Source organism: Xenia sp. Carnegie-2017, unplaced genomic scaffold (genome assembly GCF_021976095.1).
Source record: "Xenia sp. Carnegie-2017 unplaced genomic scaffold, XeniaSp_v1 HiC_scaffold_14, whole genome shotgun sequence".
Taxonomy (NCBI): Eukaryota; Metazoa; Cnidaria; class Anthozoa; order Malacalcyonacea; family Xeniidae; genus Xenia; species Xenia sp. Carnegie-2017.
In genome coordinates this window covers 5,627,207-5,648,876 of record NW_025813447.1, presented here as the reverse complement: position 1 = coordinate 5,648,876, position 21,670 = coordinate 5,627,207, and the positions used below count along the sequence as shown (strand labels likewise).

The 21,670-nt window shown below is 33.5% G+C and overlaps 1 protein-coding gene across 1 annotated transcript in view; it reads right to left on the bottom strand.

Moving 5' to 3' along the window:
• The window catches only part of LOC124433961 (cytosolic phospholipase A2-like), a 66,737-nt gene that overhangs the window by 20,728 nt on the left and 24,339 nt on the right, over positions 1-21,670 (bottom strand). Inside the window, exons 6-8 of the mRNA XM_046983834.1 lie at positions 8,152-8,267; positions 1,283-1,320; positions 378-513 (exon numbers count right to left, since the gene is read on the bottom strand). Coding sequence (XP_046839790.1) covers positions 378-513; positions 1,283-1,320; positions 8,152-8,267 — 290 coding nt within the window. The remainder of the gene's footprint in view (positions 1-377; positions 514-1,282; positions 1,321-8,151; positions 8,268-21,670) is intronic.

Below are 21,670 nucleotides of genomic sequence, written 5' to 3'. Positions count from 1 at the left end.
GGGACCTTAGCCCTCCATCGGAGAATTCCTGGCTCCACCCCTTCTGAAAAGAACTTTTTAAACAGCTTGGGCATAAAAATGGCAAAGATAAAGGCAATTACTTGTTGATGGAGTTTAAGAAAAAATAAAAGCACTGTGATCCATTTAAACCATCACAGATGAGAATTGTATGAAAAAATGCAATTTAACAGTGAAAAATCTGAAATAGCTAGCGATGTGAAAGCCAAATGTTGGCGTATGTATGAGCCAAATTCTCTAAACCAACTGTTTGAATTAAGGTTTTTTCATATCTTGCGGCAAGATGTATTTAGCGACGTTCTTCTAACTATTCAGTTTATTATACATTCTGCATAGGGTAGTTGTAATGTTTTACAAACCTGATTAATTGTTTTTGGAGCATTTTCTTTCCCTAGGACATGCACCATATTTTTAAGTATAAATTCTTTTCTTTGTCGAACAAAGTCGATCTCCTGCTGGCATAGGTCATAACTCAGTCTTAACTCTTTTTCCACACTAAAATCCATGAAATAAATTAATTTAATGAGACTGATGCAGTGACAAGATTCAACTGAACATATCTAGTTTAATTTTTCCGAGTGCGCATTACCATTATAATATAAAAACAAGAAAACTATCTTAACCAACTCTGATTTCATAATGCAATAGTAATATGCATTCTTGTTATAAGAATAAGCAAAAACAAAAATATGTCCAAAACATGTCCATTGTTTTGTTAAACTATTTGGCATGCACTTCAGTGGATTGGAACAATGCAATCGATCGGAGAATCGTTTTTCGAATATTTTTAAAAGAAACTTCGTGAGATAATTGCTAAATATTCTTACCGTAATTAGCACCCACATGCAATTATGATAAGTTCAGAGTTAAAGTTTAACTCCAATTCGAAACTGTCAAAACGACTCAATAAGTTCAGTATATGACGTTCAATCAAAAGCTTGGCTGACAATAAATTATACTATGATTGTTTCCCTTTTTTCTCAAGATTCCCAAAAATGACTTAGGCATTAAACATAATAACGAAGCAATTTATGAAACATCATTAAGCGACATATCTCTGAAAGCAAGCAAAAGTGGATCACATGAAAAAATGTTTGTATACTTGGATGCGCACTACCTATTTTTTATGGATCTAAGTTTTCTTCGTTCCATAGCTGTATAGGCTACAACAGTATGCCGTAACTTACATTGTAAATATGCAGCTCAGTTGGCCCACTGTTGTACTTTAATAAAAATTGAAAGTGTGATGTAGTTTGTCACTTACTCAGTTCTCACCGTCAGCTTCAATTCAAGTGTTGTTTTCTGTAAAAAAGTATAAAATTACATAATTCTGTGTAATAGTAAGAACTTTTTAACTACTAAAAATTCTATGAATAACGTTCAACATTAAAGATAATATTTCACATAAAACTTATCTAGCGCGAGCCTTTTATATAAAATATGTAGTTTAAGTTATTGTAACATATGGCACAATTTTTAACGATATTTTTTTTGCGATAACTAATGCGCTAAATAGTGCACCAGTTAAAATGTCATGGGGTTTTGTCAAACAGCAAATTTTCCAATGATACTTTTGGGTGTTATCACCCATAATTGTACTCAACACATTTCTAGATTACATTATCTTGGAGAGAAGCGTACCGAACTTATAAGAGCATATACTTTTCTAAATTTATTGCATTTCTGCACCTTCTATTGCAGGTGCTCTTTGCGTACTTACGAAAATTTAAGTAGTCTGGTTGTCAAAAAATATCTTTATAAAGACATATAAAGAAACTGATAAATCGACTTAGTTGATAAGCTGAATATCTCACGCAAGTAGATAGCAACAAAATCTTCTAAATGCTTTTTGAAAACATAGTTAAGTCCTCAGAAATTGTGCTGTATGAATATTAAAAGTAACTTTCCGAATGTTCTTCCACCTTTAGCATAATTACACTGTTTTAATATTATAAAATTTCATTCATTTGAATATAGATACTCTCTCCTGCAGAGATTAAAATTCTTAATCCAGTAATAATGGACACCATCTATTCCTGGAGTTTTCCAATTTGGAATCTTCGTTCTTTGTTTTTGGATCATTTCAGCTGTATCCTCAAGTTCTCTGATTTTCACGTTGCTTTGTTTGATTCTCAGATCTTGTAATTCTCATGATGTTGTATTAAGATTTCTTATTATACTTTTCTTAATAGCTAATATTTCGCTGGTTATTTCAGTTACGCGTCATGGAGTCTGTATTAATTAAGTGAACTTATCTCTCTGTTTCAAGCGTTATCTCTCAATTTAGAGATGTTGTTAACATTTTCGTAACATTATAAGTACCACATGATTTTAAGCTTTCATTTAGTAGACGTTGACTCATGATAAATAGTCTGCCGATATGCATAGTCTTTCTTAGCTTTAAAAACAATTATTTAAAGTGCATAACACCCAATTTTTTTATTTAGTAAATTGATAGTATTAACAACTAAAAACTAAGATCCAGTTTTGTTTTTGATTTATTTTGATAAATTTCTAAGTTTTTTACGCGAATATAGTTTGCTTATATGAAACTTGACCAAGCGAAGTGACAAGCAAGGAATGGTGCTTGAGACTAGAAACTCGCGTTTAAATCCCATGTTTAAAAACATTAAATATATTGTGCTGCAGCATAAGATTTCTGTATTTTTTAAACGTTTTACGTATAAATCGAAGTCAAAATGTCCGCCACGACATCTGATTCTGAAAATAACTCTATTCCTGAAGATGATTCGGAACACAACTATTATCCTGGTGTATATAGGATAGTTGAATCGAAAATAATGCAAATGTCTGATAATGATGGCGAAAATAAACAAGAGACAGGCGCTGATGCTGGAACGTGCTCTAATGAGCCTATTGCTGACGAAGAGTGGCTAAATACTTTTAGAGTACGGCAAATGGATTAAAAAGAAAGATTGGCAAATTTAAAGGATCTTTTCGCAGGAAGAGATATTGTTAGTAATTGGTAAGTGAAATATTAAAAATATAAACATCATTAGTCAACAGATTGGTGTGGCTTTCTTTGTTTTTAGGTGCTCGTGTGTTAATCGCTCTACAGTATATTAAGAGAATGAAAATGAATGTGTGTGCTGTAAAGATTCAATAGGTGTTTTCATTGCTTGTCAGATGAATGGGTGCTTCAAGAAATGACTACTGCCACTGAATATATCAAACTGCACCCAGGATTTTCTACTGTCTGCCTCAAGAGATGGTCATTAAGACTCTCTGCATCAAAGTGCCGCACCATTGATAAAAAAAAGTTATCGACAATCTGGATCAGAAGAAGCGTTAGTGAGATTGTTTATTATTTTATGTTATTTTTTTCCTACATTTTAACTTTATCTGGTATAAGTATTTATATTTTTGAAACAAATTACTGTTTCTATGCTTTCATTTGTTAATTAACTAAGTCAAGTATCATTTTTCCTGCCTAACATAAAAGAACAAGCAATATAAAAATGATTTCATCACTTTAAATTAAAATTTGTAGGTTCTTGAAAAGGTTTACTACAAGAAATTTATAAAACTTGTTTATGATCGAGTTGGAAAGATGAGAAATCCTCTTCCTGCTTGTGCATATCATGCAAGAAAAACTAGGTTTCTGCCTACAGATGACAAAAGCAATTGAAGATAGAGTGGCAAGCACACGATAATTAGGCTTTACTTTGACATTGCGTACAGTAGCTTCCCCATTCTTAAATTTAGATAAACCACTTTAATTTGATGACTACCATCTGCATTTTTTTCGTCTTCTCGATTAAGATTTAAATTGAAACGTATTGCTACAAGTATATGCCTAGATAATAAAAGATTAAAACACCATAAAAAGAGTAGTAGTAAATTATAAATTATTCTGGACAGTCGGAGGGAGCTTTTTAAAGTTATTGGGATTAGTATTATAGCACCTCTACCTGTAATACATTCCAGCGTATGAATAATGAATCATTTTTGGAGCAAATTGGTTCACAACAGAATTAAAACCTTCAAGGCAGCTTGTTTGTGCAGGTGGAGATGCCTTCTTTATCCATCTTATCAAAGCTTTCTTCTTCACACTCTTGCAAACTTTATCATATACTACTGTATCTACAAAAGTGTATTGACATTGGTTAAGCAACAATGCAAATAAATTGTATTTATGGTTTTTAATGTTCTTATAATAAAAATAAATAGCATAAGTACCTTCTTCAAGCCACTGTCTATCAGAGATAGAATCATGAGCACACATGCTAAATATTCAATTACGAAGGTCTGAATGCTTATTAACCATGTGAGACAAGAAAGACTCGAACTTGGCCAAGATCAATTCACTATCTCTAGATGGATTTCATGTTACATTCCACGTAAGATGATTTTCACATGGTTTTATTCAACCAACTAATTGCTTGCTCACATTCTTTCTCCTTACTAATCCTTTTAAAACTTTTTGCATTTCTACAAAGAAATGATAGTTATTATTAGCTTGGTTACATGGAAATGGAATAAATCCACCACAAATAATATCAAAATGAGAAACATCGAAAAATCATTCTCACTACAACATTTAAGAAATTAACTCAATCATTACAATGCTAGCCATTGTATTACTCAAAGATATACGCAACTCCTTTTAAGATGTCAAAGATCAAAGTAATGCTCGATGAGGCCAAGGCTTTCTCTCATATACTTTGTAATTGATATATGACGGTCAGTGATAAATGTATCATAGAGAAACCCATTAAGCAGCAGCCTTTCTATGCAATTCTTGAATGCCGTCATCTCTATGGCTTGATTGCTTCCAGCTACATTCTCTATGTGAAAGAAATATTCATTACCAAAAAAGTAAGTACAATACTCGGATGCAATCCGTCAATGAAACAGTATAGAGCATTAGATACAATAAAACTTTGTTCACAAATTTCTTTCAACTGAAGATTTCTTTTTTTCTCCTCAGTAAGACTGGGTTGAAGTTTTATAATTGTTACGTAACTACAAATAGCATGATATTAACAATCGTATAATTGTCCACATAAACTACATAAAACCTCTTCTAACCCTACCTAAACCAATGAGAAATCAATGATGTAGGGAACAGTGCAAGAAGAGATAGAATAGGCAGAGTATTTAGCACTGTGCCACATGCTATCGTGTCAATTATCACTAGCTAAAGACAAACATTTTTCGGTTGCTTCACTTTTTCCAAGAAGATCTTTTCTATATTTTACTAATACAGATGGATGGTGTGTAACAGCATTTTCTGGAATAAGCAAACAAATGATAATCTTCAAACTAGTATAAAAATTTGCACACATGGCAGATGAGATTTTTTGACTTAATCAAATTCATTTCTGGCACATACTGATTGATGTGTGTTATAAGTCTTCAAGGTGAAGCATGCCAGTGCCATATTTTCAAAAACCAGCAGAATTTTGGAAGGGAAAGCACCAGATACCAATGTAGAGAAACAAAGGAGAAAATTTCCAGCTGCCATTTTTGTTCCATTCATTTGTGGCTCACTTTTTCAAGTATTTTTGATTTCGCACGATGGGGATTGAAACATTTGGTTGTCACCTTCACCATTGTACCAGTCTCAATTACTGGCTTAGCTGACTTAAGCCCAGGGCAAATAGTGAACAGAAGCAGCAGTTGTGATAGAACAACAATAAACTTTCCCTCACTGCGCGGATTTCCATAATCCCTTATTGCGCTATGAAACAAAAGAACACACTTTTCAAAATGATGAAATTGTCGATTAATTGTCAATTTTTAAATGATAAATTTTCTTTACTTCATAATTACATAGCACCATTCTTGGACTAAGAACTCTATTGATCCATATATATATATATACTTTAATGGTTCTGACTCTTCTTATCACTAGAAGATATCTCTGAATCTGAATAATCATTTTCAGTGTCATCATTTGCAAAGGAATCAAGAACAGAGAACAAACTATGCTCTGGAGAAGACGTGTCAGAAACTCCAGGTTCTTCATTGAAATCAGTTTCCTTTTCACTATAGCTGTCTTGTTCTTTGAGAAATCCAATTTTTTCTCAATGGATATACTTTCATCTAAACTATCTCTAAGATGCAATTCAGAAACTGAAAGGCTATATTTTGCATTTATCATCCAGTGTCTTTTTTTAAACTAAAATAGTGCATAAAAGTGTATCCTATATAAACTATTTATAATTGAAGAAAGCTTTCTTACAAATTATACATACCTGTGAGGACGAGAGTCTGTTGATTGTGGATACTCAACTAGAGAGACGACTTGCAAATTGGCATCTATTAGCGTTGTGCTCAAACAAGATCACCGATCGTTTCAGCGACAACTTTTTTCTTTCTAAGCGCTTCTCCAAAAACCTATTTAAAATTTCGCATTTTTTAGTATAGCAATACAATTTAAAATTCACTTACGCGACGATGCTGTCTTGTTACTCTCGTGGAAGTAGAACGCTCTTCAGGATTTGTTGTCTTGTGTGTTGTAGGGACAGCATCATTTCTTAACAACGCACGAATAAAAAATTCTGATCTGATTGCTATAAAGTAACTCTCGAAATCATCTGCCCAAAAATGCTCCGAACAAAGTTTGGAGTTAGCAGTCGGGCACCATTTCGCACGCTTTAAACAAACAAAAGCACCCCACATTCTCCGTCTCGTCTTCGGGAATTTATGATGGCCAATGTTTTTAGAAGGGTCAGGAGTGAACAACCACCAGCTGCACATCCATTTGGCATATTTTTTAAAAAATCTAAAAAACGTCTGTGACGCTGTAGCTGTATAAATGTAAATAAACACAAGTTGCCGATGTTAGGTTCCTCGTTCGACGTCACTGTACTCAGGCTCTCCATATTTCATTTTGCTCAGACAGAAATTCCGATGTCGCCAAAAATCGCCATTTTTGCAGATATTTAATCTCAAAAGACTAGTTAACATTACGTAAAGCGAACTTGTTTTCATAAAAGATGCTTATTCAGGGGCTATACTTCTTGCTTTTCAAATAAAAAATTTGATGATATCCAGAATTGTTCGATTAGTGTTCTTATTTCAAGAACTATTGCGTTATTATCATGACCATTCACTACGGTATTTTCTGTTTAAAATGATCAAACTATGTGAATATGTGGGTTGTAAAAACAGAAATACAAAAAGAATAACACAAGTTTTTATTGCGTATAGTTTAAGTAAAAGATACAAATCACGCAGAGATTATAAACAACATATAGTTATAAAAACAGCTCGCTGAAAACAATTAACTACTATAACGCTTAAAAATGACAAATTTTCTTGATGCTCGTACAAAAGAGCAAAAACACCTTACTAAAGTATGTTAAAAAATCAATAATCTCTGTGGGTCAAACCACGCGCCATCTTCAAACCAGAATCTCATAACTCTTTGTAATGTTGCCTTTGATAGGAAAGCAGTTATCATGCCCTACAACATTACATTCAGCATCTTATCCCATAACTCATTAGGTTCCATTGATGATTTGATTATTGTCTCCCCTTACCCTACATAACTTACTTAAGAAAATTTTCTTAAATCTCTAAACTCACAATCACTCGGAATGTCCAAAAGAGTTCTATTCAACTCAACTTTCTTAAGTATCTTAATGTTTTTTGTGCTCATTTTAACAACATTGTACAACTGTATCATCAATCACACTCTACTGTTTTGTGTCTAATTCATCACACTTAACAAGCAGTAATTTCTTTATATAGAACATGCATCTTGATCATTTTACTTATTTGATTGACGATGTCTTTTGTAATGACAAAACGTTACTTTGAATAAACTATTATTTGTTAATTTAAGTAAATTCGACACTTAAGCTTTGCTTGGAATTTTATGTTGGGTGTTATTTTTAATACGATTCTCAATACACTTGTTTGACATTGCATTTTGTGATTTATTTATAAAGAAAAAAACATGAGCATGACTGTCGGTTGGGAAAACAAATTTTTTAAAATTTAAAAAAAACTCTCTAAAATGGTATAAATGTTGAAATAATTGCACCAGGCAACATTAAAGATGCAAACATTCCAACTGTTTGCCCAGACTAAGCAATAATTTGGAGAGCAATGAAAATACATCTTCATTAAATGGTATGTATAAATGTTAAACAAACTTACATCGTTAATTTCAACTGTTTTTGTAATTTCTTTGTTATGCGGTAGATTGTCAAGATCAAAACTTCGAGAACCAATGGTATCGTCAAACAAAAGATCTGAATCTTTCATTGCAAACTCTGAAAAGTTAAGCAGAAAAAGTTGAAAAAAGTCAACAGTATCACTTGTGCAAAAAAGCCATTTCTTTTAATCCACTGTGAAAATATTACATTTACTCTTACAAAGTGGCAGTCGATGTTCAATAAATGAAAGAATTTGAGCTCACTCAATTGAGAGCTCAATGTATTGATTAAGCGTATATTACAGTTATGCAACTTTTTATAGCAAACTTGTTGCAATTCAGGAACTCGACTTTTCGCAAATTGCAAGCCTTGTAGAATGACTTGTTAGTAAAAAAGCCAGATGTGAGCTGTGTGCTGATTAACGTGCGAAACTTTCTTCCATTGAGATCTGATATGAAAACAAAGTTTGTTAGTTAACATTAAACTGGAGAAGATTAAGGTTAATGTTATGACACACACAAAAGTTAATCCTGGTTCTCATATAGTCGTTCGAGTCATTTTGGTAGTGCCAAAATTTCACAAACGACCCTTGCGACTATATGAGAACATTTCAGAGGCCACCGAGATGACCTCAAATGACTCACACGACCAAAACGACCAGGGTCGCTTGGATAGAACTTTACTCTATCCGGATAACCGAAACCACCGCTGAAAAATGCAAGCGAATTTTTATGGCGCATTACAATTTTAAGAAGCAAATAACTAGCAAAAAGACATTGTCTTTGAAAAACAACAGTCGCCATTTTTAAATGTTTCGCGTACAAATTAATTAAGCAGTCTTTCGGCAACGCTAGTACGAATATATGAGAAGTACAATAACTTGAATCGTCCAAGTCGTTTTGATAAACAACGAAAGAACTAAGAACGACGCAGCCAGCTTATCATCAGAGGGCTTCAGATTTGACTGCGAGTGCTACTTCTACTACGTGATTTGATCGTGAGGGATTGGTTTCGATAAACAAGCTGTTGTACTCGTATTCAAGCAATTTTTTCTTAACATGATGACTACAAGTACGAGTACAGCTAACACAACTTTACTGCTTTTTTTCTTTTGAAAATGTTCAGTAATAAATACATTTTATATTTATTCAAATACATTTTGTACAAGTATATTTACGTATAAATACGTTTTATCGTAGAAAACTGTGTTGCATATGAGGTAACAAGGCAAAAGTCTCTGGGAAGTCTCCTTTTCGTAATCAAATGACAATCACTCAATATGACAAATGAACGACTGAACAAATGAACGACGAAGTTTTTCATACTCTTGGTGAAATTGTAGGAAAAAAGCTTTAATGAAAACACCGGTTGTACGGGGCTGAATCATTGAGTTCTATTAAATTACCTGGAGGGGAAAAGGAGTCTGGAACTGGCTCTCAAAAACATGGACGCCATAAGGAAATTTTGGGTGAAAAACTTCAACTTGAAAATTATTTTTATCATTCACTCCAACCTGTGGTTAAGCATAAATTGAGTACTAGACATAGAGCACTTGTATATAAACTGTAAAAGACAAATTTCTTTGGGTTTGGTGGTCAAGTTTTTTTATTTCGAAACGCGGCTGTGAAGTATTTGTTCTGTTTCTCGAATCAGTGCAAAATTGCGAAGTTGATGGTCACGTATTCATACGACGAAAAAGGTAATGACTCTTTTGAGTTTTGATGATTTTTGGCTTGGTTTGCCGAATCCCGGTTGCTCATTATATGACAGTCGTGTCTCTACTTTCTTGTTTAGCTATCTAGATTATAGGCTCAAATTTTTTATTTTTTGATGAGAATTGTTCTACCTAAATAATAACTAGCTGGATATTTTCCTATTATATCATTATGCAGTTTTTTACTATACCTGAGGTGAAGGTAATGGTGATACATTTATAAGTCTTGTGTTATATAAAATGTTTCCAAACCATAAAAAATGAAAATAAAGAATTTGTGACACGATTCATTGAGTTTTCGTTTTGTTTTTTTTCTTTGATACAGGACTACATATTTTATTGATTATAATAATAAACCTCAACACAAATTTGTATTGTTTTGATCGTCATGTTAATGTGTTCAAAAAAAACACAAATAAAATGATCATCAAATAAAATGAGCTTCTGCTAATTTTTTGCCTGCCAAAGAAAGTTTGGAAATAAAGAAGAGAGGTGGTCAAAGATATAGCAGTAAATTATAAAGATAAATTAAAATAAGAAAAATATTAAAGAAAAAGAAGCGAAAAATGCGATTGCAAAAAAGCGAAAAAGCAACTGTAAAAGAAGCAACTGCAAAAGTGGGGGCACTGAATTGTAAAAGCAGAGGCGGCTCTAAAGTAATTCAAGTAAGTCAGACGACTTACGTACAATTGCAATTTGCAAAGAAAACACAATTTTTCAAATGAATTTTGAAATTTGATCGTTAATGTTTTAAGAGACAACTCCACTCTAGCACACTTTTATGCTATCGCCCAAGTTCAGTTACGATTTTTGCTTTAAATTCGTATTTTTTCGTAAAAAATGATAAAATTTTAGCAGTGCTGTATGTCTTACCAAATGGGGTACCTTGACTTATAACTGGGGTAGCCTGACTTACTCAAGCTTCATAGTGGAGTCTAAAAGGCGTATTAACAAATCTCAAACAAATGGGTTACCTTATAAGCGGGATGACCTGACTTAATTAACTTCTTTATGGAGTCCAAAAGGCCGTTTGACCAATTACATAGACACAGCTTGAGTAATAAGTGGGGTAGCCTGACTTACTTCCAAATCTTAAACGTGATCCAGTCAGAGCCTTCTATTGGGAGAGTTATGACATGCATTGTTCTCTGGTTTGCAAACGTTATATGGCAATATCGGTTACATGATCAATTTCCGCTATTTTTATTCCTAATTTTGAAATTTGAACTAGTGTCTGCATGGCGATTATAACAAGTTTGTTTGTATGCTAAGAAAACATTTTGATTTTCTGTGGATATAGCTTCAATAATTGATTATTTGATGGCTAATACGTGTAAATACATATCACCAGAATGAAGGAATAAGGAAAGAAGAAAGAAATGGCTTTAAGATAGATTGGATTGCGCGTAGAGACTAATGTGTCAAACTTCTGTTAACTAAAAGTTTATTCACGAAGAACTGTTAATGTTTGCCCAAATGCTAACGATCCAATAGTATTCTACATTAAAAGCTTATGCTTTCTAGAAAGATTATAAATTATCATCATGTTCTGAAATATGACACTAATTTAAAAGCTCAACCACTTCAACAAACAATTATGGCTAATCCAATATGCTAAAATAATATAGTTTTGAATTTTGTATTTTGTACGTTTAGGTCATAATTTATTAGTACAGTATAAGTATTTAAAAATCAAATATTTAATGAAACAGCTGGGCGAAATGCATTACATGGAATGAAATATACATTGCTGTCTTTAAACCAGAGCATGTTCAGTTGTCTTATAAATGATTCGGTCTGGTCTTTAAATAATCAATGATTTGGTGTGGTCTTTGGTATTTATGATTTGCAAAAACATGCAGACGTTTTGTCATTATTCAACTTATTAATTTCTTAAGCTAGATTAAAAACTGGATCAAACTCGTATGCAATATGAAAGTCTCTACAAACAGTAACAATTGTTGTAAACAAGACTGTTCTTCAACAACCGAATTGTTTTATAATGCACAAACAATAATTCCCTTTTCAACGAATGCCTCACCAAATAGAAGCCTATGCCATTCTTCATTAGAATTCAATTTTAACTATAATCACAGTTTTACAAGCAATAAAGAAATCAACAATTTCACATTAGATTAATAAAATATTAAAGAGCTACTGCATCTAACAAATATTTTCAATATTTTCTATCAAAAAACTTTTGTAATCTGTCTGCATTAAATTCTCATACCTGGATCACATTGCAAAATATGTACCACCTAAGCAAAATTTCATGACTACAGTGCTTCAAAACAAACTTTGTCCAACTATGGATAACAATGATTCAATGGCAGGCACAGCTTCAGTCAAAATAAATTATAGCAGCTCAGTTGTAAATTCAAAATACTTTTTAGCTTTAGAATAAGATTATTAGTGACAAATTTCTAAGGAATATATCTTTACCAGTTAAGTTGCCTCTACGGTTTCGAAATGTAAATATAATCAAAAACGAGCTGCAGTGATTTATTTTGACTTACCTTGTACCTGCCAAAGCATTGATTCAGATCTGACGTGTGTGTAGTAACGTGTTTTCCCGGCCAAGAATAAGCAACCGAAATGTCGAGTATCTTCTTTATTGCTGGTAAACTATAGGCTATGAAAACAAATATCTTGGTGCTGATGTTAAAAACATATATACGCCAGAATATACGTTCACATACGTAAAAGCGCCAAGCAGTGGGTCACGATCAATTTCAAATATGGTTTCAAAGCACGAACTAATCAACGGCAAATGTAGCTTAAATCCAAAAAATTGATCTTGGTTTGCAGTAATTATTAACAAAAACGCCAAAAGCTTGCTTGTGGTTTATTCTTTTGCTCATTTAACCAATTTCATACAGTTTCATTATAAGTTTAACTTCCAAGTAGGAACGAAAATGGTCGCTTCACACTCGCCCCAGACCTGTTGTCCCAACTCTTCCTATAGAGGGCTCTGGGCATTGAGTTCTATAATAAATGGAGGGGCTAAGTAGACTTTGGCGATGTTGTTAAAAACATGGATACCAATTGACCTATTTTCGCTGAATTGTTTGCTTTGCAGAAAAAAGTATTCTTGACATCCCACTGTTCTCTATAGCAAATTATAGAGGATTTATTAAAAATAAACATGAAATTCTTTTTGGTATTTCTATTATAATGCCAATACTTTAATCGTTCAATTGTTGAATATCGTAATGTGCACAAAAAAAACCATCTCGCTTTCTATTTGCTTGTTTTTTTTATTCATCAAAGATTGAACAGCAATTAATACACTGGAAAAGCCATAAAATCTCGTATTTAAAAACAATTCCTTGCGTACCAAAAATGCTAATATTTTCCTGTTTTTAGTTATAAAATCAAGTATTTTACCCATCTGTTTGCAAAATAGATTCCCTGATGCCAAAATATGGCCTGTACAGTTTACTCAGTGGGTAGATAACATGAAGAAATTTCCACCCCAAACAGTAACCATAAAATGGAGCAGAATTACTTCTGATCTAATAGTTCTGATCAGGATAAAAGTGTTTCTGGAATATGATACAGTATCAACACTATTTCAACATTATTTCAAGAGCTTTTGATCATGGTCTAATTTTATGGTTGGAAACAATATATTTGTTAAGGATGCCTTGAATGCTTTGAAAGGATAGTAAAGGTACCAAAGAAAGATAACAAGGCAAGATCGTTGCCTGTGCTTGGATACTTGATGCAATGTCAATTTACACAATTGTAAAGTGGTCATTAAGTATATGTATGTGGATATTGATACTGATACTGAAATTGATGATTGATAACTCGCTTTTTTTATAACTAAATGGTCAAATTATGTCATATCTTTATCAAAATATTTCAGTAGAATATTGTTTGAATGTTACTAATATTTAATAAGTGCTATATTGAAACATTAAAGAAAACTTCAAAGTTGAGTACTATTTCCTAATTTCAATTTTTGCCTTAAATTACATTTTCAGCTATTTACATATTATAGCATAGAATGGACAGGTGTCATCTGCTTTATTTCATGCTTTTTTTAAACTGGAAAATTTTTTTACTTTTACAAATGTTTCTTCAATTTTTTGGTTCTTAAGTCTGTTCACGATGTGGACGAGATACAGGTAGTAGACTTCAATAACTTTATAGTTTATGAATAGTCCTTAAGCATCTAGTATAAAAGTATAGCAAATTTGTTTGATTCGTTTGGGTTTTTTTTGCCAAAAATTTTATTTAATCTGCACACACTTCATCATGCTTGTATCAACAACACCAGATGTTGGATATTCACATGAAAAAAATTCAATAGCAACTGGTATTTAATTTGGTCATAAGATTTAAGCTGTATTAATCATTTAAATTGTGCATTTAAATTGCCAATTAGAAAGACATGAAACAGAGAAAAAGAAGAGTAGAAATGTTAAAAACACAATAGTGTATGCACAGGCTTCAAAAATAATTTTAAACACCGTTGTAATACAAGTCACAAGCGCTTTTATGATTATTTTCATTTTTCCCATTTCATACATCTATACAACAAAATCTGAATGTGCAACAATATTAAAAGTATTTGAGGCATTTCCAGTTCAGAAAACCATAAAAGTCTTAAAGGGGAAGTCAGACCCCAAAAAAACTTTTTATCAAATGAAAGATTTTATTTTTACAAACCATATTCCAAAGTTTGAAAGCTCCAATCAAAATTATACCGGAGATATGAAACCACAAAATCATGAAATTTTGCTGTAAAAGCTGCAGCCATTGTATACATGCGAGCGAAGCCGCGATCGAGCAGCGGCTTCCGTTCTTGACGTCACTGCGCGGTAAGGAACTTTCAATCAACATCACATAACACATAATCATTTGTGAAAGCTCTCTGTATTTATCATTTTATTGTCGATTTCAGTTAACTTTTCAAATGGCGGTTGCCAAGTTACTTTCTAATTTTGCCAACCACATTTCCAAATATGGAATATTCGTTATGAACTTGTCAACTTGAGTTGACAAGTTGTGTACTTGAGTAGTGAAGTTGGGAACTTGAGTACTGAAGTTGGGAACTTTAGTACTGAAGTTGTGAACTAAAGTTGCGAAGTACAAGCAAACGCGAAAGGTCTTTGTACCCTGTAGACATTTGGCAATGAATCCGTTCAGTTAGCAAGGAAAAGCTTTACCAATAGAAGTAAGAAATGAAATACTTGAAAGGTGGTTAAATAACCAGCGTTTGACAAACATTTTGAAACGACTAAATCTACCGTATAAGACTATATCAAATATAATAGACAATAAAGTCGTACACAAATAAGTGCACGTTAAATTACGTTAAATATTTGAAATGTGGTTAAATAACGAGCGTTTGACAAACATTTCAAATATAATAGATCTATGGGTCGACACTGGTTCTATTGCACCTCGCCAGAGCGAACGTGATGTTCGAACCACGCGTACAGATGACGTTATTGCATTCACTGAATATCTAAAAATTAATAAACCATCTATTTCCGCTAAAGAGATTCAGCAACACCTAGAAAATAACAAAGTTTGCCTTCCAGCAAACGGATTAGAATTGCTAAAGCTTTTCCTTGCTTACTGAACGGATTCATTGCCAAATGTTTACAGGGTACAAAGACCTTTCGCGTTTGCTTGTACTTCGCAACTTTAGTTCACAACTTCACTACTCAAGTACACATTTTGTCAACTCAAGTTGACAAGTTCATAACGAATATTCCAAATTTGGAAATGTAGTTGGCAACATCAGAAAGTAACTTGGCAACCGCCATTTGAAAAGTTAACTGAAATCGACAATAAACTTGCTTAATAAATAACGTGATGGATACGAATGATTCATACGAATTTTCAAGTGATCACTCTGTTGTGAGTGATACATTTCCGGAAAATGAGCAAATAATGGCGTACGAAAACATGATTCAGCCTTACTCATATGAACAGGTTGAAACCGACTTGGGTAGCGACGCCGAAGACGATTCGCAAGGAACGAGTGCTGAGTCTTCAATTGAATCTGGCTCAAATAGACTTCAAGATAAGTACTGGTAATAGTTATCTACAAATATTTGATTTTTTTTTTCATTAAGTGTACGAAATATACGCCAAAGTCAAATCCGTAAATGACTTTCTTCTTTCAAGGTGTACATGCGGTCATTGTCAAATAATGGACAGACATGAAGAATGTATATGTTGCAAAGAGATTGCTGCTTGCAGGATATTAATGAAGAGTCAGCTGAATTCGAGGGTATTGATGTTCCAGAATGTATCACTGACAACCCTGTATTCCAAAATTTATGTTTAAATTACTGGGTATTGAGATTGGCGTGGAGTCAATACAAGCAGCAGTATGGGAAAAGTGCTTTTGAAGGACCAGAGCATAAGAGGCAAAGGCATGTTGCTTACAGACAATTTGTAAGATGGTGTTGGGGAATTTTGGGAAAAGAAATAAGGAATCCTTTGCCATCTTGTGCTGTTTGTTGTATTCGGGCACATTTCCCTCCACCTGGTCTAGAAGAAGATTTTGTATTTAAAGGTTTTGAATTTGCTGATGAGTGATGCAGGTATAGTTTCATTATTTTTTCTTGCCCATCCTTGACCTATGAGCATATATCACTTCCTCTTTACTTGGCTTGGGTACATTTACAATGTTTTTGGGAATGTTACTTAACCTTGCTGTTGGAATTTGATGGTCATATGAGGCAACATTTTCCATTAGGCTTTGCACAAAGGAAAATGATTTGTTCTCTGTTATTGGTTTAGCTATCCATTTATTTTGCTTTCATTCCAAATAAATCTTTCAGGGAACCTTCAAAACAATCTGGCGTGAAATGCGCGCTGCACACATAGCATGAATTAGGTTTAGGCAAATTATCACGTCGAATTCGCCCTAGCCACATTTTACGAATATATTGATCATTTGGCAAGCGATGGTAAGATATTTCACTTCCTTTGGTTTTTTTTGAACAATTAGTGCAACCGGGTACCATACAGTAAGGCATATTTATAAAGAAAGGAAAATAAATATCGAGAAAGAAATACGCATCGAAGACTTTGTGTTTGTTTTGTATATGAAATTTTGAGCGCTATCGCGCTCACCGCGCAGTGACGTCAAGAACAGAAGCCGCTGCTCGATCGCGGCTTCGCTCGCATGTATACAATGGCTGCAGCTTTTACAGCAAAATTTCATGATTTTGTGGTTTCATATCTCCGGTATAATTTTGATTGGAGCTTTCAAACTTTGGAATATGGTTTGTAAAAATAAAGTCTTTCATTTGATAAAAAGTTTTTTTGGGGTCTGACTTCCCCTCTAAAGTTTAATTGGTGACTTGTATACATACAATATTTATTTTCATTTATCAATGACATATACCCATCATCTTTTATGCTAACTTGAGTTTTTGGAAATTTAAATGAAAACTAATCACACAAAATCATAGATATTGAGTCAAGCAGTAACTTTCCAACAATTTATTCATTTACACATAGTGGCATAGATGTACAAGTACAAATCATACAATTGTGGTAAAATTTAAAAAGGCCATTATATGATATAAAGCAAAAAAGTAATGAGAGTGAATGACTTAGAATGAGCTAGCATTTCTTATGTTAACCATAGAGATAAATCATGATATACTTTTTCTTAGAATAAACCAACAAGTTGAATCGGGCAAACAAGTTTAGATGGTTACGTCGCTGCGTCGTGCATTTGCGTAGCTACGTGATTTGCAAGCCAATTGAGCAAGCAAAAATCTTCTTCGTCGGTAGTTATAAAACGTATCCTTGTTGCAGCCGACAACTAGCAACCACAGTTAACTCACTGCTATGAGTTTTAGTTTTTTATCTTGATTTTCATCGTAGCTAAATTTGCTTGTCGCCTGCCAAATACAAAAGTACTTTACACTCACTCTTTCTTCAGGGGGGAGAGTAAGAATTTGCAAAATTTTCCGCAAAGCAGTCAATTTTGGTAATTCTCAGCGGAAATAGGTCAATTCCTCTATTTTCTGACAACATCTGATATCTAAAGCCGCCCTTGAGATAGCCGCTTCTGTTATTATAGAACTCAATGGCTCTGGGTCACTGACCTGTATAGTAATTACCTGGACGGGAAACCTCATCAAAATTATTGTAGATTATAAGCGCAACATGTTGTCAAAAACATGGATTCTGCCATACCTTATATGGCAAATTTTGGATAAAAATGTCAGCGGAATTCACAGGCTCAGATTAAGGAACCTTTTTCTCACCTCCTGATTTCTACCAACAATTTAACATCAATAATATCAATGCGATTATGAAAAATAGAAAAAAGTATTATTCCAAACCCAAAATCTTTTTAAAATCTCATAATACATGCTGAAAACGTGTGTGATAAACACTTGCCGAAGAACTTCAAGAAAAGGAAACATTTCCATTGTTTCATAAGACCGCCGGTATACAAGATAATGTTTTCATCGTTCAAGTGTTGAGTCCTCAATATTTATTATTTTGTTTTACTATACTTATAGTGTGATGCCATTTATTTTGTTAAATTTTTTATACCACTGACTTATGATTTAATTGATGTTTGTTTAGTCCAAGCATTTAAGTATGTAAATGCATGTCAGAAGTTTTGAAGTTGCCAATTCTTTTCGAGAATTGTATATCTTGCATCAAACAAATGAACAAAATCTCCCATCCATTGTGAATTGAGTTTAGGCTGTTTAAATCCCGGAAATGTATTAAGATCTGTTCTTATTATTTTTCAGAAAATATGATGGAAAGTTAAGAATAGAGTTGTGCTGAAATTGTATGCCAACAAAATTAAGCAACACTGTGGTACATACAGTAACACAAAAATAATTTTAAATCAGGTTGTTTTGCACAAATTAACAGATTACCAGCAATAAAGATATTGAATATTGGTAAAGTTTTGCTCCATGCTGCTAGTTTGCTAATAACCCTTGTTGTTTTTGTAAATGAAGTATGCATTGTAAAGATAAACATCTTCATAAATCAAAACCAAAGTAAAAGAATGGTTCTGGATATTTTTGAGCCAACATTTGCTTCTACTTTAAAATTTTTATTCAAGAAAAGCTTATTACTTTTTGCATCTGATAACCATCCACCCTTGGCGATCCAGGCGATCCAGGAATCACATTGGATACATTAGTTGCAATGAAGTTTAAGGCAGAAGAATCAAAAATCATGGAAAAAAAATTGTATATATCTCATGCAGATGAAGTGGAATAAAACAAAATAAATAAATAAATTAAATGTGAAATCATAAACAATTTTAAATTGCAAAGTGTGAAGATACTCTACAAACAATTAGCCCTGACAAAGTCCTAACTTAATTCTTAACATGTTACAAAATGCGAAAACATTTTCTGTAATGCACAACTATATTTATAAAACTTGTAAAATATTTTCATTGAAATTTTACAATTCAAAAAATTTTCCTTTCATGCAGCAACAAACAATGTTATGTCAAGGAAAGTAATATGCTATAATTTCAAAGTGATAATTTCTAATAAAAAAATGCAGTACTGTTCAGCAGTTGGTCCTGAGCTGTGGTAGAGTTTTCTTCGTCGTGCTGTAATGAGCACAATGCAGTATCCTAGCAATTCGTTTGTAACAAGGTCAATTTAAAACTAAATGACAACAAACTTAGCTAGGATATATATAGCAGTTGACATGCTGTAGCTGTAGGGTTAGATGAGTCAAGGTAGTTGCATTAAACTGTTTGAGGACAGTTAAGTTGTCCGTGAGAATTTTAGATGACTTGCCTAGTTTTTTACGTTTTGCAGATTAAGTCGAGTGCTTTTAGGCAGCATTAGCAACACAGAAAAATGCCGTCTAGAGTGTGTTAGAATTAAATTGTCATTTAACCATAACAAAAATTTTTTACCGTACATTTTCTTTGTATTAATGTGTGCATTACATAAAACGCAAGAGCAAATCTTCATTATTTAGGGGCTTCAGTGGTTGTTTACATTCAATGTGTATTTATAATCTGAGCTGCATTAGCAGTCAGGAGGGAGAGAGTAATAAAAGTAAACTTTCAAGTGGAAATTTTTCATCCAATACTTCCTTTTAGCATCCCTGTTCTTGACACATTGAACTGTAATAACAACTAGAACGGTAAGTCAGGAGGGAAATTGAAGCCAGATGATGGCAGTCGTGCAGGTCGCTCCAGTCCTTTTGTAAACTAAATGCCATTTTTATATTTATAAAATTATAAAAGCAAACTTTGCGTTACTTTTTCTAAATACTATTAAACTTGAAGAATATTGGTTTTACAGATTGTCGAAAACCATTGGCCAAAACTCATAATATTGCTGAAAAATTTGAAAGCAAAGTCCATATTCAGAAAATGTCCGCGTGATTTTTTGTTGCTTTTTCCGAGTTTTTAAAAGTTCCAGGCATAGCCAAACGTTCAAACCACCAAAATTTTGTAGCTCCATGTTAGATACACAAACCTACAAGGTTTGGTGAAAATTGAGCAATTTGCAAAAGAGAAAAATGCTTCTATATACCTAGATGAATTTTTCATGCCATGAAACACACACAATACAAATATGTGTTAAAGTAAATGGTTTGAACCCGGGAGTATCGTTACATGCTTGTAAATGTAGATCGTCCAGGTTGGTATAGTCCTGAGAAGGACTGTTTTTGTTGTTGTTGACTGACGTTTCGACAACCTTAGCGGTAGTCATCTTCAGATGTTCAGTACCACGACCACCCAGACTATGCGGACTACTAAAACTTCACAAACCACAAATACCCATGGAGACCAATTGAATCATTCTGTGGTTCGCCTACTTACGAACTCTCAAAGTATTTGACTGACATACTGCAAACACTTACAAACAAATCAAAACACAAGCTACAATCCACTGAAACTTTCATTAAAAAACTGAGCACTATACAAATACCGGACAATTATATACTAATGTCTTTTAATGTGAAATCACTGTTCACCAGCATTCCACTTAATCCGGCACTTACTTGTACAAAAACCCTCGTTACAAACACTACGGACGTGCTGCCATTACCGACAGAAGACATTATGGAGCTACTAGAGCTCTGCCTCACCTCGACTTACTTCCAGTACAAAGATACACACTACAAACAATTACATGGAACAGCAATGGGCTCACCCGTTTCTGCTGTAGTTGCTAAAATTGTAATGCAATCTATAGAGGAACGGGAGCTCACGACTTGCAAACATGCACTACCTTTTTGGTTCAGCTACGTAGATGACACAATCACAGCACTGCATGAAGACGAGATTGATTACTTTCATACTCACATCAATAAACACAACAGCCACATACAATTTACCAAAAATGCCGAAGAAAACGGAACTCTTCCTTTTCTCGCAAGCCAACACACACTGAACGACTACTAGACCAATCATCTTACAACCATACATCACACAAAGCCACCACAATCAGAACATTAACAAGACGTGCACAAATCATATGTGATTCACCGGACGCTCTACACAACGAAAACACAACTATCTCAAACGTGTTTTTGACAAAAACAACTATAACTCTGACTTTATCAAACGCAACACTTGCAAACCCAACGAAATCAACGAAACGAACAACGCAGTGAATATAGCAACGATACCTTACATCAAAGGTACGTCTGAGACTATCTCGCGTATCATACGAGCATATAACATACGTGTCGCACATAAACCAATCACAACGTTACGAAAAGTACTAACGAACATAAAGGGCAAAGAACATCCCAAAGAACGACAAGGTGCAGTGTACAAAATAAACTACTCCGAATGCCACGCCTCCTA